This window comes from Marmota marmota, unplaced genomic scaffold, assembly GCF_001458135.2.
Source record: "Marmota marmota marmota unplaced genomic scaffold, marMar, whole genome shotgun sequence".
Taxonomy (NCBI): Eukaryota; Metazoa; Chordata; class Mammalia; order Rodentia; family Sciuridae; genus Marmota; species Marmota marmota.
In genome coordinates, this window is record NW_025999977.1 from 10,971,219 (window position 1) to 10,997,577 (window position 26,359).

At 34.1% G+C, this 26,359-nt stretch overlaps 1 protein-coding gene across 6 annotated transcripts in view; it reads right to left on the bottom strand.

Annotated features, from left to right (window-relative positions):
- Positions 1-1,595: 1,595 nt before the first annotated feature.
- Sanbr (SANT and BTB domain regulator of CSR) overlaps positions 1,596-26,359 on the bottom strand; it is a 53,922-nt gene continuing 29,158 nt past the window's right edge. For all 6 annotated transcript variants that reach the window (XM_015479635.2, XM_048804266.1, XM_048804268.1 and 3 more), the window contains 12 exons: positions 24,458-24,581; positions 20,194-20,346; positions 18,675-18,820; positions 17,804-17,903; positions 17,074-17,106; positions 15,952-16,051; positions 10,284-10,375; positions 8,986-9,014; positions 8,830-8,903; positions 7,675-7,763; positions 5,177-5,268; positions 1,596-4,106 (listed from right to left, as the gene is read on the bottom strand). In XM_015479635.2, coding sequence (XP_015335121.1) covers positions 4,070-4,106; positions 5,177-5,268; positions 7,675-7,763; positions 8,830-8,903; positions 8,986-9,014; positions 10,284-10,375; positions 15,952-16,051; positions 17,074-17,106; positions 17,804-17,903; positions 18,675-18,820; positions 20,194-20,346; positions 24,458-24,581 — 1,069 coding nt within the window. In that variant the 3' untranslated portion in view covers positions 1,596-4,069. The remainder of the gene's footprint in view (positions 4,107-5,176; positions 5,269-7,674; positions 7,764-8,829; positions 8,904-8,985; positions 9,015-10,283; positions 10,376-15,951; positions 16,052-17,073; positions 17,107-17,803; positions 17,904-18,674; positions 18,821-20,193; positions 20,347-24,457; positions 24,582-26,359) is intronic.

The following is a 26,359-nucleotide window of genomic DNA, read 5'->3' on the forward strand; positions in this document are numbered from 1 at the left end:
TTGATTAAGATGTTTAATACACTGTTGAAAGAAAACATAGTCAAGAGTTCAGCTTATTTAAATTTTTACTCTACTCAGAATGTGAAGCTGCCCATTTTGGCAGAACTCATGTGGGTTCATGTCTACATCAACCCAAACTAGTATATCTTTTTATAGGATGACAGACAGACTGGTCTTGAGAACCATAATGAAGTATTTGTCCCAAGGCCTCCACTTGTTGAAATTAAAATGCCAGGAGGGGACAGATCAGACTTTGGAGCTATCACTAAGGGTGAACTCCCAAATGTTTGTTGGTGCCAGCTGTTCTCACTGCTGTAGGCTCTGGGGACACAGTAGAGCTCATAGATTCTAGCAAGGGAGACAGACTGCAAATCAAAAACAAAAGGAATATGTCAGAGTAGTAAAGTCATAACACACAGAAATCAAATGATGATCAGAGTGACTTGGGGGTGGCTTTTTTTATATTTGGCACACAGGAAAGGCTTCATGTGAGGAAGTGACATCTAAGCTAACCTCTGGTAATAGATCCTAGGCAGTGGGAATAGGTAATCTGAAGAACTAAAGGTGGAAATAAGCTTCCTTGTTGGGAGGATCAGGTAGGCTGTGCTCGAATGTTGAAATAAGAGGAAAAAGGAGATCCAAGGGGCAGCCAGGGCCTAGCCATGTAAAAATTTGCAAACCCAAGTTATAGAGGTTGTATTTTATTCTAGGTTTGATGGGATGCAATTGGAATTAAAAAAGGTAGTGGTATGATCTGATTTGCATTTTAAAATCAATATAATTGTTTTGTATATAACAAATTATACAGAGGTTGGACTGGAAACCAGGAAATAATTTAGGCTTTTGTAGTACTTTGTGCAAAAGATGTTAATGATTGGGAGTGGTGATAATGAAGATGGAGAGAAGAGAGTAGATACAGGGTATGTAGAGGGTATAGTAAGATGTAGGGCATAGCTAAAGAGCAGTGTGGGGGGGGTCACTGGATGGAAATTACTAAGAGGAAACATCAGGGGGAAGATTCTGATAAACCATCTAAACAAGATTCTTTGTGACAGGCTAGGTGATCCAACATCGCATAGTGCAAGAGGAACCTGATCAAATGCCAAGGATAATCAGGTATTGAGGATACAGTGTTCTTGCCAAAATGACATAGCGGTTTTTAGCTAAAACTGGGCCTAGAAGTGCAGAGGGGCCTAGAAGGGTTTGACTAAATTTGGCCAAGAAGACTTTTTGTCAGTGCACACACACCAGTATTAGCAATTCAAATTCTAGGAAGAGGGATATCAAACTTTCATAAAGGAACCTTCTAAATGTTAACATAACAATGTAACAATTATAGTTGACCTCTATGGAGGGCTTACCATAAAACCAGAAAATACTGGACTAATTATTTAGATTAACTCAATCCCTCCAACAATCCAATAAGGGTGAGAAGAATATTATCCTGTCTTCTTCCCCAGCAGATCATCTTTTGATGAGTGGGAAAGTTAGCCTATGAGAACTGGACTGGCTGAGTAGCCCAGTGCCTTTTTCCTGGGAGTTGTGCAACCTGTTCAATGATAGTCAAAAGTTGGCTGAAGAATTATTCCTAGATATTGGAGACAAATGCCTTTTTATATTTATTAAAATTTACCATTAGCAGATAAACATGACAGAGATTCAGCCTCAGCTTCCAAAGCAATTAACACATTTTACAATATCTGCCTAAGCAGAAAACAACAGGCAAAACAATGGCATTCTGTGCAATCAGCATTGTTATCAGATCATCTTTCCTGCACTGCTTTTACTCATTTGCTTGTTTATTTTTGAAGAGCCATGGAAGGCGCCCAGGGCTGAGCTACACCCCAGACCTTCAGCAATATTTTACCCCTGAATATTTTGCTAAATCCTTACCAGGGTACCTTCATTCAAAATACTCTCAAAACTTAAAAGAATTCACCTTGAAACACTAATTTTCCATGAAAACCCATGGAATCTAGAACAATGCGGACTTTTTCAGAGAGTATGAAATAATTCAGATGAAGAGACTTTCCAAACAACTTTTGTTACTAAGGTTTATTTCAATTTAAGAAATGTGAATTCAGAATTAGTGTAATGTAAATCTCAAAGTTTGTGGCAAAAGAACTGCTATTAAGGGTTTGGGTAAAATCTTGATGGAGCCAGGTGTGGTGTTGCACACCTGTAATCCCTGCTACTTGGGAGGCAGAGGCAAGTTTGATGATAGCATGGGCAACTTAGTGAGACCCTGTCTCAATATTTTTTTTTTTTTAAAAGGGCTGGGAATGTAGCTCAGTGCTAAAGCACTTGCTGAGCATGCACAAGGCCCTTTGTCCAATTCCTGAAAAGAAAAAAAAATTTTTTTTGTGGTACTTGTGCATGTATATAGACAGACATTAGCAAAATAAGAAGCACATTTTGAAGAGAATCAAATTTGGACAAATTCTGGTTTGTAAAAATAAATTCAGTTCCCCCAGGAGAAGTAATTTGCATTTTCACCATCAGTTAAAAATGAAAAGAGCATATTTTTCTCTTCTAATTGTGACCATCACAGCACTGTACAAAGTGCAGTACAGTTTGTACTAAAGTACAACAAACCCAAATTCTTTTTATCAGAGAATACAGTAAACCACAAGACTCTTAGTTAAACAGGGCTTACATATAATGTACTACAAAACATTTTCTTTTGAAAATAAATACTGTATAATCTACTTCCAAGCATCAAACAATTGAAACAAATACATACTGGAACAAAATTTCCAAACAGTTTAAAAATTTATATACATACAAAGCCATACATATAACATCAAATAACATCTAGTTTTATATATGTAAACTAAACATTCACTAAAAATGATTTCTGAATGTGTAAACTAAGTATACCACTTGAACATTTAAAAAGAAATTGATGTTCTGTTACACATTATCAAAGTCTATCCTCTGAATAATTTGAAGACATTTCTACTAAAAGGCAAATACAGACTAAAAATAGAAACAGTGCATCTCAAAGTTTTTCAGAGACTTACATATCAGTAATTTTCAAACACATAATTTATTGTGTGCTATGGTTTGAAACAAATTTTCCCTGAGCACTTTCTGTCTGGTTAGAAAAATTAAAACATGATTTATAAAACAGAATTTTATTTTAATTTTTCTTGAAGTATGCAATTTCTTGCCCATCTGATATATTTGGGAAGTTTTTAGACATCTGTAAGGTAACCAGCAATCATAACTGTTTTAAAGGGCTATTTGAATGGCTACAGAAATATAGATGGGTCTTGAAGCCCTGAGAACTGTACAATGAGTGTCTCACACAATTGAAGTAATTTGTTATCCTAAAACTATCAATAGTTATTTTAACAAATTCAGAATGGCACTAGTTCATAGAGAAAAAAAAGTAGTCATTAGTGATTCCAGCTCAGATGATCAAAGGATAAGCATCGAAAACTGAAAACCAAAGTTGCATTAGCATTCTATTTTCTATGAAATAATGCTGAAAAAGAAACTAACCCTTCTGCCCAACACAGTATTTAAATACCTACCTCACCTTGAAACTTTATTAATGCAGTTTTGAGATCTGTTGCTCCTTAATATTCATGCAGATTTATAATCAGTATCACTGGAAATTTCATCATATAAACTGCAGTTCTCAATGCTATACCCAAGATTTACAGCCCAAAAGACATACTAAGATCAGTGCACATGTACAGTAACACTACCAGTTGTGTTCCCTTATTATTTAAGGTCTTAAGACCCTTAGCCACTTGACCATTTAGGCCTCTTCTCTTCAAATAAATAATAACAAATATTAGGAATCTTAACTATGCAAAATTTGTAAATTGTTTTCTACATAGCCTAGAATTATACTAAAAGAAAATTGGAAGTTTCATATTTACAATTAGATTTTCATAAAACCTAACTATATATGTCTCTTAGCATTGTGATTTATGTGTCTTGCAAGAACAATTAATAAATAGAACATTGAGAAGTTATCATTCTGAAGATCTTCAAGAAGCAAGCAATTTCAGATGTCCAGGAAGTTATCTTCTGTCTTTTTATATTTTAAGGTGCTTTATACAGGACGCCCTGGACCAAAACGACTTTTAGACCTAGATTTTTTTAAACAGAAAAGAAGGTCAGAGTTGCTTCTAGAATAATAGGAAGTTGCCGCTGCTTTTAAGATTGTTTGCTTGACAATATTCAAAGTTTAATGAAATTTCATATAGCTCCATAATTAATTTTTAAAACCCCTTGGAGTAAGATATATTTTGGAATTCATATTAAGAGATCATATGGTATGCATAATGTATAGGAGCAGGGTCCTGTACACATTGTTTCTTCAGTGAAACAAATGAACATTTATATTAAGTGAGAAAAGTGAAGACTACAAATATCAGAGCAGATTAGTTCAAGTTTGTTTTTTTATTTTCTCCCAGTACTGGAGACTGAACCCAGGGATAGAGAAGCACTTTGTCACAGAGCTATAATCCCCAATCCCTTTTTAAGCAATTTTGAGATAGGATTTTACTAAATTGTTTAGGCAGTCTTTGATCCTGTAATCTCAAGTAGATGGGATTACAGGCATGGACCACTGCACCTGGCCTCAGTTAAAGGTTGAATTGACACAAATGTACAAACTGACTCACCCACCAAAAAACCTTTGACTTTCTGAGCTTTCTCTATTTCAAAATTATAGATAAGATATTAGAATGTATAATATATTAATATTCAAATCTCAATCTTTAAAAGAAAATTTGTGATATAAAATGACATAAGATTTATAAGTTACATTTTATTAAGAAAAACAAAATAATAAAACAAGAAATGGGAAAGACTTCCTGGATTTATATGAAGTAATAATATATAATCTACAAAGACTACAAAAATTTTGCTAATTCACAGTTGCATTGTAGCTTTCATTTTTATCAGCATTGGTTTATGAAGCTGGCCCAATAAGTGAAAAACTAAAACAAAAACAAAATAAAACCTTATTCTTTCATTAAATTTTGTGTTCATGAACTTTTCTTAGTTTTGGGGTTAAAATCTGGTTCTGATTGATGGTTAATCCTTGAAGCAAGACATAAAACCAAACATAAATAATGTGCTTCTAGTGTTTTTGGCTTTAAAAAAAAAATCACTTCAAAATCATGGCCTTCTGAATTAGTTTCTGCTAATTTACCTTGTGTTTTTCTCTGAGCTGTTTTGCCGTGCACTGACTGGTACGGAGGCTTTGATTTGTGCTTCGAGCCTGGAATAAATACCTCCTGCGAACTACAAAATAAAGAAGCAAAATTAAGTTATTTTTCAAGGAATAAACAGAAGCTCTGTTTTACTAAAATAGCATATTCTTAAATTAATAAATTATGGTATTTTTAGTCCTTAAAATTCAGACTTTTTGAGGGGTATAATTTACATACAGTAAAATTCACCCTTTTAGCCTACATTTTGGGGTTTTGACAAATGCATATAGTTTTGTAACTACTGTCACAATGAAGATACAGGATAATTCTATCACCCCCCCAAAAATCCTGTGTCCCTTTTAAATTATCCATCTACCACTATAAATTCCTGGCAACTACTCATCTGTTTTCTGTTTCTACAGCTTTGTATTTTCCAGAACATTTTTTTTTTGTGTGTGTGTGTGTGTATCATATAGTACATACAGCCCGTTTCTCTCACTTAGCATATAATGTACAGGGGATTTATACACGTTGTTGTATACATTTGGAGTTTGTTGTCTTTTGTATGTACGTATCCATTTGTTAAATGTAAAACTTTTGATGATAAGAATTCTCTGAATAAAGGGGCTTATTGAGGCATTACAGAAATTAAAACAGAACAAAGAAAGGACCAGGTTCTGGGACAACTTATCTAGCTACTAGCAAGATTAGATAGCAGTTGAGCTTATTCAACCTGGAGACTGGGAGTATTCTTACAATGAAAATTGGAAAATTAAGGCAATAAGTTGCTTACATCAAATTTACATTAGTTACTGATAAAAGTGGCAGGGTATGATGAAGCAGGGGAAGCTTTGGGGTGGGAGGACAGTCTACCACAGAGAAGTATTTGATATTTGAGGATTGGTTGAGGTTCATAGTTGAGAAAATTGTTTTATGAGCTGACTGCATCTGACATTCAGCAAACTGGGGTGTAAGTCAAGCTTTCAACATATATTCCTATATTACTTCCTCTCTTTTCTTTTTCCTATTCATCTTTTGGCTTTTTTTTTTTTTTTTTTGCAGCACCCAGAGCCTCAAGCATGCTAGGCAGGCACTATACTTCTGAGCTACATCCTCAGCCCTTTTTACCTTTTTATTTTGTTTTGAGATAGGGTCTCGATAAGTTTCCCAGGCTGGCCTTGATCTTGTGATCTTACTGCCTCAGCCTCTGGAGTGGCTAGAATTATGGTCATGCACCATTCTGCTGGCTTCTAGCCCTTCTTAATTTACCATATCTTGTAATTTTATTCTTGTCACATTTACCAGGAAAAGGACATCATTTGGGAGTGTAACTAATTTTTGGTATTTATTAGTAAAACCACTATAATTGTATAAACTAATTTATATGGTGTTTAGAAATTGCTACACTATTTTCCAAATGGCCAATTTTTTCATTCCTACTAGCTCTTATATGAGAGTTAGTTGCTTTACATACTCATTAGCACTTGGTACTTTTTTAAAATTTCAGACACTTTTAGTTAGTGTATAGTGGTATGGCATTGAGGTTTTAATTTGTATTTCCCTAATGACTAATTATGTTGCATCTTTTCATCTGTTTATTTGCCATCTGACTCCCTTCTTTCAAAGTGTTTGATTAATCCTTTGCCTATTTATTTTAATTGAGTTATTACTGAGTTTGGAGAGTTCTTTACAAATAACTGTTTTGTATCTATTTTCTATTAGTTTACACAGCTTGTCTTTTCATTCTCTTAATAGTGTTATTGAAAAATAACTTTAAATTGGGATGAATATGATTTGTCAATTTTTTCTTTTATGTTAGTGAAAGAAGAATGCAATCAACAAGAATTTATATATGTATCTTTTGTAATTGGTGTTGTAGCTAAGAAATATTTGTCTATCCCGTGGTTACAGATATTTTCTCCTATATGTATTTTATTTTATTTTTGATGCTGGGCCTCATGCATGCTAAGCACATTTTTTACCAGTGAGCTATACCCTTAGCAGGAAAGTAAAATTTAAATAAAAGGATTAGGGCAAGAGTTATAGTACATACAAAACATAAATACTTATGATAATACATGATACTGTGACTCATATGTAATTCTAGTTAGAATGCAGGCATTTCTAGTCATCATTTTCAGCAAGATCTCATCTTATTTTAGAGATAACATCTAAATGACACACACAAAGTTGATCAAAATTAGCACATTCAGAAAAGCTGCCCTCTGGATAGTTAGCATTTGGTTAAGAAGGACAGTTATTCTACTTTTGGTGTGACATCACACTTCAGTGACATTATAGTTCATTATGTATGATATAAAGGACCCCTGGACCACAGATAATAGAAAACTTATGTGAATTGTGGCTAAATGGTACAGAACACAAAATTATCTAAATTGTTCTTTTAAAATTCTTCTTAAAACATCTTTATACCCTTTATGTTAAAAATAAAATTATGGAGGAATGTTCATATAATATAATAGTGAACAGTTCTTACTTCTTTTGTTTCCTTTGACTTGACTCGGTCCAGATCACCCAATCTCATTTTTATTAGATGCCCTGTAATTTCAGACATCCGCCGCTGATCTGAAGGTAAAAAATGATAAGTATTATTTCTTATGAGGATGACTTATAATTTTTATTTCTTAAAGAAGATTGTAATCAACAAGGGTTTACAAATGTATCTTTTGCTATTATTTTTCAGATGCATACTTCTATGAAGAATTTAAGGCAAGTGGAAAAATGACTTGTATTTTGATAATTGTGCTGATTTTTAGGTTACTATAAACCTATGATTTGGATATGATTTGAGTATGTCCCCCAAAGGTTTATGTGCTAGAAGCCTGATGTCCAGCGTAGTGATTTTTATTTTTTTAAATTGGGGATTGAAATCAGGGGCACTCTACCACTGATTATATCCCCAACACTTTATTTTTCATTTTAATTTTAAAACCCGGTCTTGCTAAGTTGCTGAGGCTTGCCTCAAACTTGTGATTATCCTGTCTCAGCCTCCCAAGTTGCTGAGATGACAGGTGTGTGTCACCATGCTTGGCCTTCAGTGTGGTGATTCTCAGAGGCGGTGGAACCTTTCAGAGGTGGTAGAACCTTTAAGAGGTGGTAGCACCTTTAAGAGACGGGGCCTAGTGGAATGTAGTTAGGTCACTGGGAACACCATCTTTGGAAGAGTTTAATGTAGTCCTTGTGGGACTGTGCTTAATTCCTACAAGAGCAAATTATTATGAAAAGAATAAGCCTGACCCCCAAATCTCTTTCTCTTCCTGCTTTGCTATGTAATCTCTCTCTCTTGCATATGCTCCCACCACGATGCCATCTGCCATGTGGTGATGTAGCCAGAAGGCCTTCACCAGACCAAACATTTTGTTGTAACAACAGAAAATAGACTAAGACATAGCCTAAAACATATTCAGTCATTTTTTACAGAAAAAGTAGGGGGCAAAAGTCAGTCTAAAAGGTCTCAAAATTATAGACTCATTAAACAATACATTATTCATTGAATTATCTAGTAATGAAATCCTGGTTGGTGACTTAAGATAATGTGCAAGTTTGGGGACTTATACCATATAAAACCTTTGAAGCTATTCAGCATACTTCATAAAATAAAAGATGTTCTTATCCACATAATAAATTTTACCATCTTCTCTTTGTGCATCTTGGTTGAATCTCAAGGACCTTGTGGCATCCCATTTATTCTTCTGCATGCTCACACTATTGAAAAAATTTTTAAAAAATTAGCATTGATGCTTCTTTAAGAGTAGATATTTTAATTAGATTAAAGAATAATACTTACATGAAAGGAGACACATCTCTAGAAGCTGACTAAAAAATTAGACAACATTAAGCCCCAATTAGAACATATTTACAAATTAGTTTTATAGCTAATTATAAAAACAGTTTACATTTATTGAGCCAAAAGCATTCAATAAATACCAAGTGCATCTACAGCACCAAGAACATTTACAAGTGTATTTCATTTAAACCTTGCAACAACCATGTGCAGCAGGCAATATTTTATGATCTTCATAATAAAATAGGCTGAGAGAAGTTAAGAAAGTTCTCCAAAGAGATATAGACCTAGAATTTGAATCTACTTTGTCAGTTATGAACATTTAAATTGGGTTTGAATTAAATCTAATTTGTGAGCCTGTGCTACCTAACACAAAGATGAAGGTACAACCTGTCCAATCTCAGCCCCAGCCTTTCACGTATTTTTGGAACTCATAATTTCTGTTTTTAGTCAACTGCAGCTATTACTGTCCTTAGTCCTATCTGTTTTTTTACTCCTTCCTTTAATGGCACAGGGAAATAAAAATCACTTGAAAGGCCATAAAATATAATTTGTTTTTAATTAATTAATTAATTTTGGGTACCAGGGATTAAACTCAGGGATACTTGGCCACTGAGCCACATCCCCAGCCCTATTTTGTATGTTATTTAGAGACAGGGGTCCCACCGAGTTGCTTAGCACCTCGTTTTTGTTGAGGCTGGCTTTGGACTTCAGATCCTCCTGCCTCAGCCTCCTGAGCTGCTGGGATTACAGGCATGTATCACTGTGCCCAGCTTATTTTTAATTTTAAAAGTCTACTTCCCTCTTATTTTTTGAATAAGTGATATTGGTTTAAAATCCAAAAGGTTCAAATAGCAAACATAATAGAAAGCCTCTTACATTTTTTAAAAATATTTTTTAGTTGTCAATGGACCTTTATTTTTATACATAGTGCTAAGTATTGAACCCAGTGCCTCACACATGCCAGGCAAGTGTTCTACCACAGAGCAGCAAACCCAGCCCTGAAAGCCTCTTACTTATCAATTTCTTATGTAGCTTTCTAGAGATAGTTTATGTATATATAAGGAAATTCATACATATTTCCCCATCTCCTTTACACTGTGCACATTGTTCTGCACCTTCTGTTTTTTCATTTGTCAATATATCTTAAAGATCTTTAATCTCAATCTATAAAGAATATCATTCATTTTTACATTACTAGCATTCCATGAGACACTCATTACTCTTCTATATTTTATTTTTCCTGAATATACTTGCTTATTTCTTCATATGAACTTTAGAATAAAAAAATGATCAGTTACCTTCTCCAATGCCTTTTCTTTCTTTTGTGCACAGGGTGAAGACATCTGCTTTTTTGGTGGTTTAGTGAACTTCTTTGGTTTCTCCTTTTTCCCTGATTATGGAAGGTCAATGTTATGAGTATAAGTCTCAGACCTCTCCAATTTACTTGCTACTTTTTAAAAAATACCTTTATTTTGTTTATTCAGTTATTCAGTGCCTCACACATGCTAGGCAAGTGCTCTACCACTGAGCCACAACCCCAGCCCCTTACTTGCTACTTTTAAACAATAAAATCATTTTTAAAAAACCCTAAAAATCTAAAAACTACCTTTGGACAAAACCCCAAAATACAGAGAAATTAAACTGAAACTGCCTTACATGAGTTCATTTTAATTACATTTTTCCTTCTATTTGGTGAAATTTTTTTGGGGAAAAAAATTTGGGGAGGAAAAAAAATATGAAGTCCCACTTATATGAAATAGGAAAAATGATGGAGAAATTACATATTTATTTTCTGAATTTGACAATGGAATCATTTTCTAATTCCAAAATTTTTACTTAAAATTACTGTAATGTAGAAAAATACAATTTGAGAATGGGGGGAGTAGTCATACACATACAAAATCTTTTTTTTTTTAGTTGTAGATGGACATAATACTTTTATTTAATTTATTTATATGCGGTGCTGAGGATTAAACCCAGGGCCTCACACATGCTAGGCGAGCACTCTACCACTGAGCCACAACCTCAGCCCCCACATACAAAATCTTTAAAATGTTTTTTGCTCAGGAAGGAGGTAGGACAGTAATGATCTTGGGAAGATGCTGAGTTTAGATAAATTATATTCTGGACTAAGTCATTCTTGGAGTCAATATTCTGAATCTATCCTGGCTGACTATGAAGTGGACAAAGGAGGGAAAAAATACAAGGAGGGGGAAGAAGCATTCCATAAAAACAATATATGAAGGTAAGGACTATACTGAATAACTGTTTCCCAAATGAAATTATTTGTTTACCTTCTCCAGAAGTCTTGCTATATTGTTTAAGAAGGAAACTATCAAAATGATAAGTGGAAAACCCATGCTACATAGACAATAACCTTGAAGATGCTGTAACAAAAAATTAATAATCTAGATAGATTTACTTGCTTGCTGACATGCCCTGACCCCCTAACACCTCTCTCTGTTAAACTGGGTAACAAGTTTTATAAAGTTGCTAAAAAATATGGTAGGGTAGGACATATGGTAATGACAATATGAAGGGGCTGAACAATTCCTTACTAATAAAACAGCCATAAAAACAGAACAAAAAATTATAAACAACCATCTAAAGGTAATAGTAAATAGTCAAAGATAGGCTGAAAATTGAGCATTTACACTATAAAAATGCATGAAGTAAAACTGAGTTTGTGGCCTTCTTGCCTGAATGTACTTCCTGGCTCAGGGAGGGAAACTGCAGCCTTATGAGTCCAGGCAGAGGATGACAAGTGTTCAAAGTAATAGAGAAGCTACAATTGTAAAGAGGAAATTTTGGAAGCAAGAAAGTCACACAAGACCTAAAATCTAAAATGTGAGTACAAACTGTCCATATTCTTAGTCAAGTATTAAACTTGGAAACTGTATGAGAGATTCTAGGAAGCCCAGGTAAAAGGCAGGTAGAAACTATGTTGGACCATCCACTCTGCAAAACAGAACTGCTCTTAGTGAGATATGGGAGATTTTTTGTGCTTTTGAATGGATTCTTTCCCCAAACTGCACATATCTCAAGCTTCTGACAGCAAGACATCTTACTGGCTTGATGTATCAGAGTATAGACTTGGATCTGGAAAAACTACTAAAAATTCAGGTGGCATTTGTAAACCACGGGATCCACTTAGTAGGTGAGCCCCAATATCTGAATGTAATCTCTATCTATATCCTTGGCTGACTCCTAAGCTACACAGGATGGTATGACTGGGGATGAGGGTGAGGTAGGCTAAAGCGATAGCCTACCTGTGCAGTTAGCAGTTAAAACACCTGTGCAGAGACAATCATCTACTGCATATCATAGGTGAGACAGTCTGCAATTTGAATCAGGTAAATTAACCACCTACTAGAACAACAACAACAAAAATCAACAATCCTCAGAAGAACAAACCAGATTTCAGAGTTGCATAAGGAAAACCTTCATTTTTCAGCCAAAAGTTCCAAAATAGAAATTCTGACCCTCTTAGAAAAGAAACAGTTAACAGAAACTGACTCGGAGAGGGCCTACATATTGGGTTTAGCAGATACTTCAAAACAAATGTTAATAGAGAAAAAATTGTTTTATTTAGTGAACACAAAATGTCAAGCAAGAAGTAGAAACCATAAACAAGAACTGAACAAATTCTGAGCTCTTTTCAACAATAATTAAAATAAAAAACTTTCCTATATAAGCTCAAAAAATTTTGAAATAGCAGAAGAATGAATCAGTAAAAATGAAGATAAAGTATTAGAAATTATCCAATCTAAAGAACAAAGGGCAAAGAGAAGTTAAATGAAAAGAAACAAAGTCTTAAAGTCTGTGGGACAGTATCAATTTATTTTTAAAATTCTTTTGGTGGAATAAGGGGTCAAATGCAGGAGCACCCACCACTAAGCTATATCCCAACCCTTGTTATTTTTAGACAGGGTCTTGCTAAATTGCCCAGGCTGGCCTTGATCTTACAATTCTACTACCTCAGAGTAGCTAGGATTATAGGCTTGTACCACTGTACCCAGCTCATCTACTACATGTGCAACTGAAATTCCAGAAGATGAGGGGAAGATATTTAAAGAAACAATGACTGTAAGCTCCCCAAAATTTGTGAAAAACATCAATTTATAGATCTAAGAAGCTCAATAGACCTTAAGCATGATAACGGAAAAGAAAACTATGCCTAGGCACAACATAGTCAAATTTCTAAAAGATAATGATAAAATCTTGAAAACAGCAAGATAAATAGACAAGATAAAATGACACAACAGCAAGATAAAATGACACTATTGATGGCTGACTTCTTGTCAGAAACAGTGCAAGCCAGAAAACAGAGTCTCAGTTACTGAGTAGCTGAGGATTACAGATGCATGCCACCATGTCTAGTCTTTTACATTCTTTTTTTTTGTACTGGGGATTAAACTCAGGGGTACTCAATCACTGAGCCACATCCCCAGCCCTGTTTTGTATTTTATTTAGAGACAGGGTCTCACTGAGTTGCTTAGTGCCTCACTGAGGCTGGCTTTGAAGGAGCAATCCTCCTGCCTTAGCCTCCTGAGCTGCTAGAATTACAGGTATGTACCACCACTCCTGGCTAGCCTTTTACATTCTTAAGTGACGTGCAATCATTTAAAGCAAAAATCATAACATTGTTGAGTTTACAATGTATATACAGTTGACCCTACATATTTGTGTTCTACATCTGTGGATTCAATCAACTGCAGATTGAAAATATTGGGGGGAAAAACTGTCTGTACTGAAAATGTACAAACTTTTTTCTTGTCATTAAGAAAAAACAATATAGTATAATAATTATTTAAATAGTATTTGTGTCCATCTACAACTAAAAAAAATATTTTAACCCCAGTCACTTTGCAAAAACAATTTTTCAGATTTTTATAAAGTTAAATACATTTACTATGTGACCCAGAAATTCTATTTTAGGTGTCTCTTCAAGAAAAATGAAAACATGTCCACAGTAATTTGTAAGCAAATATTCACAGCAGAATTATTCATAATAACCAACAATTGGAAGCAACCTAAATGTCCATGAAATTGTGAATAGATAAATAAGGCATACTCTTATAAAGTAATACTACTCTGCAAAAAAAATGAAAAAACTACAGACATATGCAACAATATGGGTGAATCTCAGAAATAAACTATGTGAAAGAAGACAAAGACAAAAGACTGCTCATGATTCCATTCATATGAAATCCTACAAAAAGTAACCAAAGTGACAAAAAACGGTTGCCTCAGAATTGAAAGGGAAATTAATGTAAAGGGCAGGATAGAATATTTTGGAATGATATGCTAGACCTGTGTGCCAAAACTCACCAATGCAAAAATGGGTGTGTTTTATTAAATGTAAATTATACCTCAAATAGTTGAAAAACATGAACATATTAGCAATTTCTCCTTGACGAATGAGAAATGAAAAAAAAAATGATAAAATACCAGTTTGGGGTTCAATCTCTGGTACTCCCACAAAATAAAAAACAACAACAACATTTTTTTTTTCATTAGGGGATTCAACATGTTAAGGAAAATTAAGTAAAACAAAGATAAGACAAAGAGAGGGCCACATTTTTTTGTTGTTGTTGTTAATGTACCTTTATTTACTTATTTATTTTATGTGGTGCTGAGGATGGAACCCAGTGCCTCACACATGCTAGGCAAGTGCTCTGCCACTAAGCCACAACTCCAGCTCCCCCACATTGTCTTTTTAATGTCATATAAAGGATCATTTAACAGGCCCACTCAACAATTATTTAATTCTCTAAAAAAGCTCCTTTTGCTATTATTTTTATTTTTTAAAAATTTTGATGCTGGAGACCAAACTCAGAGCCTTGTGCATGCTAAATATGTGCTCTATCAACTGAGCTACAACCATAATCTCAACTATCTACTGGTTGAAGTCCAGATATAGTAAAGATACATGTTATCTTGTTTTCCTAACAGAATTGGAAATTATTTCTATCTAATAGAAAATATAACCTCAAAGTTTATTTATTTATTGCTTTGTAGGACATTAATCATTTTGGTAAACTTTATAAACTTTGTTTAACTTTATAAAAATCTGACTTACAATCTTTTTTTAGCATTCTTTTTTCAAATACCTATAAATAGCAGGGTGCAGTGGCCCACACCTGTAATCCCAGCAGCTCTGGAGGCTGAGGCAGGAGGATCTCAAGTTCAAAACCAGCCTTAGCAAAAGTGAGGTGGTGCTAAGCAACTCAGTGAGACCCTGTCTCTAAATAAAATACAAAATATGGCTGGGGATGTGGCTCAGTGGCCGAGTGCCCCTGAGCTCAATCCCGGGTACTCCCCACTCACCCCCAAAACCCCCACAAAAACCCAAAAAAACAAATACCTATAACACGTGAGTCTTTAAAAGGCTGTTTTGAACCAATTTTACCTGCTGTTTCTTGAAACCAAGGAGTTGAAAAGTTTTGACCCAACTTCATATTATAGTTGTATAATAAACATGCTTTTTTTAAAAAAAATTTTAGTTGTAGATGTACACAATATCTTTCTTTCTTTCTTTATTTTTATGTGGTGCTAAGGATTGAACTCAGTACTTCATGCTTGTAAGGCAAGTGCTCTACCGCTGAGCTATAACCCTAGCCCATAAACATGCTTTTAATATTTAAAAAAAATCATACTTATTGAACGGCTTATTTGAGTTCCACTTCAAATCATCTCAGGTTCGTGTCTCTGATCACATTTCGCCTAATCTGAGTCACAGATTACACTGGAAGTGGAAATTGGCAGATTTATTTCTCAGTACACTGTACTTTACAACTTTATGGGAATCTTAAAGGAGCATCCTTTCTTTCTTTTACTCCCAATGTTATAACCTGCCACATAGAAACATTTTAAAGACAATTTCCCAATCCTTGCTTGCATCAAGCTTCAGAATATAACTTCTTCATAAAGAATGTGATTTAATTTTAATTTAGAAGTCAATACTTTGTTTCTTGGATACTTCTTCTTCGTCACCAACTTCATCTTCAGTGACCTCAGATCCAGTGGTATATTCTTCTTCTTCTGAAAATAATGACTGTTGTTTCTAAATTAACAAACACATCTATTACAAATGTATTATTATCAACTCTGTAATGAATTCCTTAAGACACATTTAACTATACTTATTTTGGATGAATTAGTTGAACAAGAGCTGATAAAATGAATCCTGTCTACCTAGCACAACATTCAGGATATGGTCATAGGAATTTCTATGTTTAGGGCTGGTGATGTAGCTCAGTGGTAGAACACTTGCCAAGCAGAGTGAGTTTACAAGTTTGATCCCCAGCACTGAGAATTTCTATATTCTGGATTGCATTACATCTAATATTTTTAAAAAACATTTTTTAAAGATGTTGATGGAACTTTATTTTATTCATTTATTTATATGTGGTGCTGAGAATCAAATCCAGTGCCTCACACATGCTAGGCAAGTGTTCCACCACTGAGCTACAACCCCAGCACCTACATCTAATATGTTAAAATTTATTTCCTTCACAGAATCTAGAAAAGTGATAGACCAATAATCAGTATTTGTTGAACTTTTGTCACTCAACATGTTACTTGATGTTAAGATTAAATTAAAACACAAAGGCTGGCATTAAAGTTGTTAAACAAGTACATGTGTACACTCTCTCAATGAATGTGGTCTTTATTACTTAAACTTTTCTGTACCTATTAGTCCTATTGTTTGCTATCCCTAACCCAAATTTCTATCCTATTTTTATAAATACTGAGTAAGCAGATTTAAAAAAGAACTAATTAAACAATCAAATAATGAGACCTTAGTAGATTTTTTATTTGTTTAATGTTCTATATGTGATTTAAAGTGACTTTAAAAAGTCTTCTAACAAGATCGATGGCTTATGCAATCAGATAATGGAGATGATATGTCCCTCTTAAACAATCTAACAACATTTTTAGTATGTGCAAAATTGAAGAAGTTGAAAAAGTAGATATACATTTCACTAAAACTTACAAAGTAAGTCACTGACAATATTCTATTAAATTAAACTTTAATTTAGGAAGAAAGAGAGCCATAAAAGCTGAATATAATTGCTTACTTACCAGTTGCAGAGTCCAGTTTTTTAGGGACAAGAACTGTAAAAAGAGGAAGAAGAGATTACTAAATCTGCACCCACTCACATTGCACCTCCTTATTTTCACATGGATATTACAGAAGAGTTAAAACAAGTTCCTTTCCCAGTTGAAACAACTTAAAATTCAGGTTGAAACTGATATATTAAGTTAATATATCTGTCTTTTAAATCTTCTGTTAAGAGAAGAATGTGAATATTTAAAAAAAGCAAAAAGGCCTGGGCATGTAGTTCAGTGGTAGAGTGCTTGCCTAACACACAACACAGTCTTGGTTTAATTCCCAGAACTACAGGAAAAACAAAAAAGAAAAAGAAAAAAATTGACACTTTTCCAGCTTCATTTCCAAATGATAAGTAAGTCACATGTAAAGATAACATACTTTTTGTTATTTTTGAACAATTTTAAAAAATTGAATGTATTTGAAAAACTAAATATATTTCTGATTTAATAAAAAATTTCATACCAAATGTTATAGAAATAGAGGAGACAAAATATTCATTCATACTATCTTCATTTCTTGGTAGTTCTTAGTTCTTTGAGGGCAAGGAACATATCCTAGCACTCTTATAATCATATCAACTCAGCATAATACCTTGTTATGATTAGATAGTTCAATTTTAACTTAAACTGACTAAGTTCCTGTCAAACATGAAACCTCATCAATTGCTCATATGGAGAATAAGTAAAATTAGTTACTCACAGCATTGAGCTCTCCAGTTTTGGGGCCCCATGGTGTATGTGGCTCCAGTAAAACATCACATTCTAGACCCTTTTCATCAGAGGAGCCAACTGCAGGATCACTTGAAAGAAAACACATTTTTGTGAATTGTGAAAATTCTTAAAAATTTAAATGAGAATATCTTTTAACTGCAAATATTTTATTGTCAATTCTAAGAAAAATGGTTTGGATTAAATTCTCACACCACAAAAAAGAAAGGAATACAGTTCCTGAATATAAGGATGCCATTTCAACATTTTAATTTCTTAATTCATCTAGCAATTCCCCTTTATGGAAAGATGACCTCAACCATCAAAACTTTTTCTAGCTGTATCAATTAAGCAATTAAAAAGGGCTTGGGCTAGGGGTATAGCTTGGAGGTAGAGTATTTGCCTAGTACCTATGAAGTTCTAGGATTCATCCCTAGTAACAACAAAAAAATGGGAGAGGAAGTGGAGGAGGAAGAGGGGGAGGGAGAGAAGGGGAAGGAATAATGAGGAGGTGAAGTAGGAATGCTCAAGCAAATGTGGAAAAAAATTAAAAATCCTCAAAAAATTGGATTTAGAATCCCAACTTTTTTAATCACCAAGAACTCTTCATTAGTTTTTTTTTCTTCTCTTGGATCTCAGATATTTTTAAGTATTTTGCCTACCAAATAAATATCTGCTTACACTTATTGTAAGCTAACATAATTTCAGCTAAATTATCTGAAACAATGAAAACTACTTAAGGACTGACATTATTGATTTGGGAAAGCACCAGATATCAGGGAATTCTGAAATGGGAACCTTCACTGAATTCCCCCACTGAATAAGGCTGTAATTCAGTGTTGTTGGATTTTTTTCCTCCTCACCTAACCAAATCTTTAGAAAAAGGCACAACAATGACATCTTTGTGCTTATTTAGATCATCCAGTATTCTAGTAGTTGGAACGGACAGCAAATCTCCACCTTCACCTTGATCATGAAGCATAACCATGTGGTCCTTCACTTTACAGCCCTGTCATGTAAGAGATACTAAATTAGAGGGGTTGATTCATTAATAAAAACATTTTTTTAAAGATCACTGTTCTTATTCTTCTTTGCTTAGTCAAATCATATTTAAAAACATTTCTTGAAAAAAAAACAGTAAAAAGATTGAAACATAAGTGTACAGTTTCACAAATACCCAAGAATATCCATTTAACCACCACCCACCTTAAAAAAAGGAAAACACAAATGCACATATGCACCTGTGCACATGCACACGCATACACACTCCAGGAATCAAACACCCATGGGTCCATTCCTGATCATTTAACTGCTTCCCTTCTCCCAAAAGATAATTTCTATCCTCTATCCCAATTGTATGGTACAATCCCAGCCCTTTTTTAAAATTTTGAGACAGTGTCTTGCTAAATTGCCAAGGCTTGTGATTCTCTTGCTTCAGCCTCTTAAATTGCTGAATTACAAGTATGTATGCCTGGCATATTGTCTTTTTTTGGGGTACTGATTTGTAGGATTCATATCTATAAGGTGAGTTTGGGGAACATTTACATCTTTATAATGTTGAGTGTTCCAATTTATGAACATGGTATAACTATCCGTTTTTAAAGTCTCCTTATTTTCTCTCATTAAATAATGGTTTGTTTTCTGCATAGAGTTCTTGCATATATTTTGTTAGGAATAAATCTAGGTACTCACTTCTCAACCCATACCTATATATAGGGAGTGGTTCATCTTTGGTGCTTTATAAATATTTTTTTGTATGGATGATGGTGATGAAGAGCTTTAAGTTCCTTTCACCCACTCATGAAATTTAATTATATAACATTTCAATAGTGTTGCGATCATGGAATATAATCTATACTAGTATACACATACAGCACCAAGATATATGTGCAAGGATGTTCATTACAACACTTGTAATACCATCAATGTGGAAACAACATAAATGTTCATCAACAGGATAATGGTTAAAGAAATTGTGATATATGCATAGTTTGGACTATCACACAGCAGTTAAATGAACTGTCAGAGAGAGATAACCTAGGTATGTTGTTGAGTGGAAAAGTGCAAGTTTCAGAATAATATGAGTAGTATAATTCCATATCTGAAACAAAACAAAACAAAACAATACAAATCATTTGTGCCTAAAATGTATTTAAAGTTCCAAAAGGAAACTATTAAACATAGTTACCTATAAGGAAATGGAGACTAAGAGAATGGTGTTAAGAGGGACTTTATTTCTTCTAGTACTTATTTATGTACTGTTAAAAAACTTTTCTACATGAATATATTACTTTTATACTTTAAAAACAATATGAGGAGAAAGGGTTTACATAAAAGTGTTAGGGAATGTGTTACTATAAAAGCGCAATATTCAAAATTTACCTTTGTAAGCTGAGTGGGATCAAATCGAAGAACCTTTTGATTGCAGCAGGGATAAATTCCAGTGCCAACAGTGCTCAGTGAGTTTGCTGCAGTAGAATAAACTACTGTTTCTGAGTGGTACTGACAATGTGAAAGTTCAATACAGAGAAAAGCCTGAGAAAAAGAAATATATAAAATCAATGATTATTCCCACAATGAAATTATACATCTCAGGGGTTGGGGTTGTGGCTCAGTGGTGGAGCGCTTGCCTGGCATGTGTGAGGCACTGGGTTCAATCCTCAGCATCACATAAAAATAAATAAATAAAATAAAGGTCCATCAACAACTAAAAAAATATTTTTAAAAATTATACATTTCAAAAATACTATACTGAAAAACATGTGTTGTGTGTCTCACTTATATGAAATGTACCAGAAAGGCAGATTTATAGATAATCAAAGTAGATTAATAATTGTCACAGGGAGTGGAAGCAAATGGGCAAATGGGACCTTTCTGGGTGATGAAAATGTACTATAATCAGTTTGTGGTGATTATTGTATAACTGTAAATTTACCAAAAATTACGTACTTGTGATGAGTGAATTTTACAGCATGTAGTGTACCTCAATAAAGTTATGAAAAAGAAAAACCACTTTATTCAAAATTCTAATGAATTAAACTGATATTTACTCAGAAAATTTCCAATGAAACATGCAATAAAAATTTGCCTTACTTTATTATTCCTTGACACATATACACATATATATTTCTTGGTGGTATGGGAATTGAACCCAGGGGTGCTTTACCACACCCTAAGGAAATGGAGACTAGGAGAATGGTGTTAAGAAGGACTTCTATTTCTTCTTATACTTATTTATGTACTGTTAGAAAACTAACAGAAAACTGGAATTTTATTATTTTGAGACAGGCTCTTGCTAAATTTCTGATGCTGTCCTTGAACTTGTGATCTTCCTGCCTCAGCCTCCTGAGTCTCTGGGATTACATATGTGCACCACTGTGCCTGGCTCCTTGATAATTTTTTCTGTGACATATTTTTGAGGTAAATATTTATCATCAGTATTAATGAAAATTGTCCTTTTGAGTTATTAGAGAAAAGACCTTATCAAGGTTTAATTATAGATTAAATAATCAGATTTCAAATGTGTATATAAATTGGCAAAAATTCAAAGACAAAAACAAAATTAGCTGGGCAGAGTGGCTCACACCTGTAATCCCAGCAGTTAGGGCTGAGGCAGGAAGATCACAAGTTCAAGACCAGCCTCAGCAACTTAGTGAGGTCCAAGCAACTTAGCGAGACCCTGTCTCAAAAATTTAAAAAATTAAAAAGGGCTGGAGGGACTGGGGCTGTAGCTCAGTGGCAGAGTGCTTGCCTAGCATGTGTTATGCACTGGGTTCAATCCTTAGCACCACATAAAAATAAACAAATAAAATAAAGGCATTCTGTCCATCTACACCTACAAAAAATAGAAAAAAAAAAAAAAAAGGGATGGGGATGTGTCTCAGTGGTTGAGAGCCCCTAGGTTCAATCCCCAGTACCAAAACAAAACAAAACAACAAACACAAAGCCCCCACCATCAACAAATTAACACACACCCCACAATAAATCAAACAAACCTGACAATATCAAATGTTAGTGAGATATAGAGAAATAAGAACTCTGACACATACCTAGTAGGAATGCAAAAAGGTTGAGGAACTTTAGAAAACTGCTAGGTAAATGGTAAATTTTATATTTACTATAGAATCCTATAATCTTACTTCTAGGAAATTAATCAAGAAAAGTAAAAACCTACATTCATAGGAAAACCTGTAAGGAAATGTTTATAGCAACTTTCTTCATAATGGTCCTCATCTAGAATCACTACAAATGTCCTTCAGCTGGCAAATGGAATAACGTATTGTGCTATATTCATATAACGACTCTACCTGGCAATAAAAAGAAACAAACCAATACATGCAACAAGGGAAAAATTTCAATTCCATTTTGCTGAATGAAAGAAGTTATAGTTGAATAGTTAAATACTGTATGGTTTTATTTAGATGATATCCTGGAAATGGCAAAACTATAGACAGAAAACAGATCAGACTCCAGTTCAGAGTGACTGGAATCACTTCTTCCTGGGAAGAAGAAGTTAACTGAAAAAGGGCAAATGAAAGCTTTTTAGAGTGATGGAAGTATTCTGTGCTTTGATGGTAATGGCAGTAATATTACTATGTGTATTTACCAACCTCGATATGGATGGATTTTATTATACATAGAATATGATTCAGTAAATTTGATTTAAAAAATTGTGGGAAGGGCTAGGGATGTGGCTCCGTGGTAGAGCACTTGTCTAGCATTTGTGAAGCCCTGGGTTTGAACCCTAGCACTGTAAAAATAAAATAAAATAAAAAAACCTTAGCACTGTAAAAATAAAATAAAATCCTGGAAACATAGAGAGCTCATTAAGTGGGAACTTATATGTTTGGAAATCCCACTCTGATAGTTTTGATAAACTGATTTTCTTCCCTCTATTGAAAATTATTACCAAAGTGAAAGAGGAAGAACTTCTAGGGGGGGAGGAAGACTTTAAAAATTCATAAGAAATTATATGTAGAAAACTTGGGACTGGGGTTGTGGCTCAGTGGTTGAGTGCCTGCCTAGCATGCATGAGGCACCTGGGTTCGATCCTCAGTACCACACAGAAATAAAATAAAGATATTGTGTCCACCTAAACTAAAAAATAAATTAAAAAAAAGAAATTATATGTAGAAAACTTGATTTATAATAAGATTAATTAGGGATTAACTTTTCTAAAGGCCTATTTTAAATTTTTTTTGTAGTTGTAGATGGACAGAATGCCTTTGTTTATTTTTATGTGGTGCTGAGGATCGAACCCAGTGCCTCACATGTGAGAGGCAAGCGCTCTGCCACTGAGCTATAGCCCCAGCCCCATTTCATCCTATAAAATTTTCTTTCAAAACAGCAAGATTTCTTGTAATTTTATTATAGTCTTCACTCATAAAAATGAACAGGGCTAGGGGCTGGGGTTGTGGCTCAGCAGTAAAAACACTCACCTAGCTTGTTTGAGGCCCTGGGTCTGAACCTCAGCACCACATATAAATAAATAAAATAAAGTTAAAAAAAAATGAACAGGGCTAGGGATATAGCTCAGTGGTATAGTGCTTGTCTAGCATGTCTGAGGTCCTGGGCTTGATTTCCAGTGCCATAAAAAAACAAAAACCCAAACCTTTTTGGGAACACAATTGTTTTAACAAAAACAATTATAATTAAAACACACTGTTGCACAAACACATCCCAATAGCACCCTATCCGCAAAGTGCTTCTGAATTTCCACAGAAATTTACTGGCCAACATGGAAATATTTTGATTAAGAATAATTAGAGGAAATAAGGATTTTTTTTTTTTTAACATTAAAACAATAAATTTGGTCACTCCCTCCCCACTGCCCCAATACTGGGGATTGAGCTCAGGGACACTCTACCACTGAGATACATCTCTACATCCCCAGATTTTTATTGAAATAGGGTCTTGGCTAAATTGCCAAGGATGGCTTCAAACATTTTTGATCTTCCTGCCTCAGTCTCTGAAATCATTGGGATGACAAGGATATTGGGCACTTAAAACCTGTTGCTTTTCTAAAATCCAGTCAGGAACTGATTATTTCTTTTTTAAAAAAAATATTTATTTTTTTTAGTTTTAGGTGGACACAATATCTTTATTTTTTATTCTTATGTGGTATTGAGGATCGAACCCAGCGTCCCATGCATGCCAGGCAAGCGCACTACTGCTTGAGCCACATCCCCAGCCCGGAAACTGATTATTTCATCAATAAAAATAAAATAGAGGGGGAAAAATGGCAAGAGAAATGAAGCCAGATACAAGCAATGTTTAATGGCACCACTGCTTTTGCCACTAGTTTTTTTGTTTGTTTTTTGTTTTAAACTGGGATTGAACCCAGGGGTACTTTACCACTGAGCTACATTCCCAGCTCTTTTTATTTATTTTGAGACAGGGTCTCATCAACTTGCTTAGGGCCCTACTCAATTGCTGAGGTTGGCCTTGAATTTGTGATCATCTTGTCTCAGCCTCCCAAGTTGCTGGGATTAAAGGCATGTGCCACCGCACCCAGCAGCCACTATTTCTTTAAAAGAAATGTTGGATATTGTCCAAACACATCCAAACTTAACAAATTAAACACAAGATATCAAAAGAGACTTGCCCTTAACATTTGCAGAGCAGGATTTAAAAAAAAATAACTCACCTGATAACATCTTGAACAAGTCAGCCAGTTGACTGTTCCCCACAATCGCCAATACACATCTCTCCAAGATTTTAGTTCTTCAAAAAGGGTATTCAAATACTCATGAACATCCCAAGTCTTATCTCTGGAGAAAGAGCCTCAATTGTTATATATTATTATAAGGCAAGCCCCATAATCAATTTGTTCTAAATAAATATTTTTAGATTTGTAGCTTGTTTCCAGAATACTCCTCAGGTATGATATGGACTACATTGATAGGTAGATAAAATTTCACTTGGAAGTTTGATTATTCTGTGGACAACAGAAGATAGTATGAAAGGTTGAATGTCAAATTGTTTTGCTAAGCTAGAAGAAGTATTATTAATTAAGTAGTATAAACAGGCCAAACTTGGGACTTAGGCATATGTTGTTAAAGAAACCTTTATTCTAACTGCATTTGTTCAAAGAAATGTTATTAATAACTCATGATTCAAAAAAACTATGTCATTTGTTATATATATTTGCAGTAAAATGAATGGAACTTGAGAACATTATGATAAGTAAAATAAGCCAAACTCAGAAAGCTGAGGGTCATATGTTTTCTGTTACATGTGGAAGTTATATGGAAAAGGGCAAAAAAAGGGGAAGGGGATGTCATGAAAATAGAAGGGAGATCTGATAGACCAGAGGAAGGGACCAGAGGAAGGGAGGACAGGAGGGAAAGGAAGACACTGGGGAACAAAATTCATCAAATTATATTGTTCTATTGTGTGCATGTATGAATATATAACAGTTAAATCTACAGGTATGTATAATTACAATGTATCAATAAAAATAAAAGGCCATATTAATGTGTTGGTTCTTTACATTATTTTCAAACAGCATTTTCTTGTAATTGAGGAATATAGCTATATACAACTAGGTCTTATTAATATACATTTTAAAATTAAATATAGCAAAGGCTTAAAACTCTATTTGCTATGGCCACATGTATCTCAAGTTCTTTTTAAGTCTTTATTCTAATTTAATTTTTGCTATTTTTTTTTTGCTAAGTTCAATAAATATCAAAATGCCATCATGTTATTACAGATTGAATAGGCACATTTGTTTTAAAAAGTTATTTAAAGACTATTTAAAAATAATTTTTTTGTAGTGTAGATTGACAGCATGCCTTTATTTTATTTGTGTATTTTTTTATGTCGTGTTGAGAATGGAACCCAATGCCTCCCACGTCTAAGGCAAGCTCTCTGCCACTGAGCTACAGCCCCAGCACCTAAAGACTATTTTTTAAAAATATTTTTAGTTGAAGATGGACACAATGCCTTTATTTTTCATCTATTTTTATGGTGCTGAGGATTGAACCCAGAGCCTCACCCATGTGAGGCAAGCACTCTACCACTGAGCTATGACCCCAGCCCCTTAAAGACTCTATTTTTAAAATGTATACATGGCCAAGTGTGGTGTTCCATCCCTGTAATACCAGAAACTCAGGAGGCTGAGGCAGAAGGATTACAAGTTCAAGGACAGTTCTAGCAATTTAGTGAGACCTTATCTCAAAATTTAAAAAATTAAAAGGGATAGGGTTATAGATTAGTAGTAGAATACCCCTGAGTTCAATAACAGTACTGAAAGAAAATAAAATAAAATGTATCAACTTATAAATGTATCAACTACATGAAAATAATTTTCAAAAAGTGAATCAAATCTCAGACAAAAAAGTATAAAATTCCAGGTGCTTATGATAATAACTAGTGAAGATTCCCTGATTATTGTATTGAAAGAAAAGGAAACATTTTAAAGTTGACTGTGCTACTAATACTAAGGTTAAATTAAGTGTTGCCCAGTATTTCTGTTTTAATGTTTAAGATATACAATGTAATACAGTTTTTTTTTTAAATAAAAAGGCTATCCATTTTTTTTGGG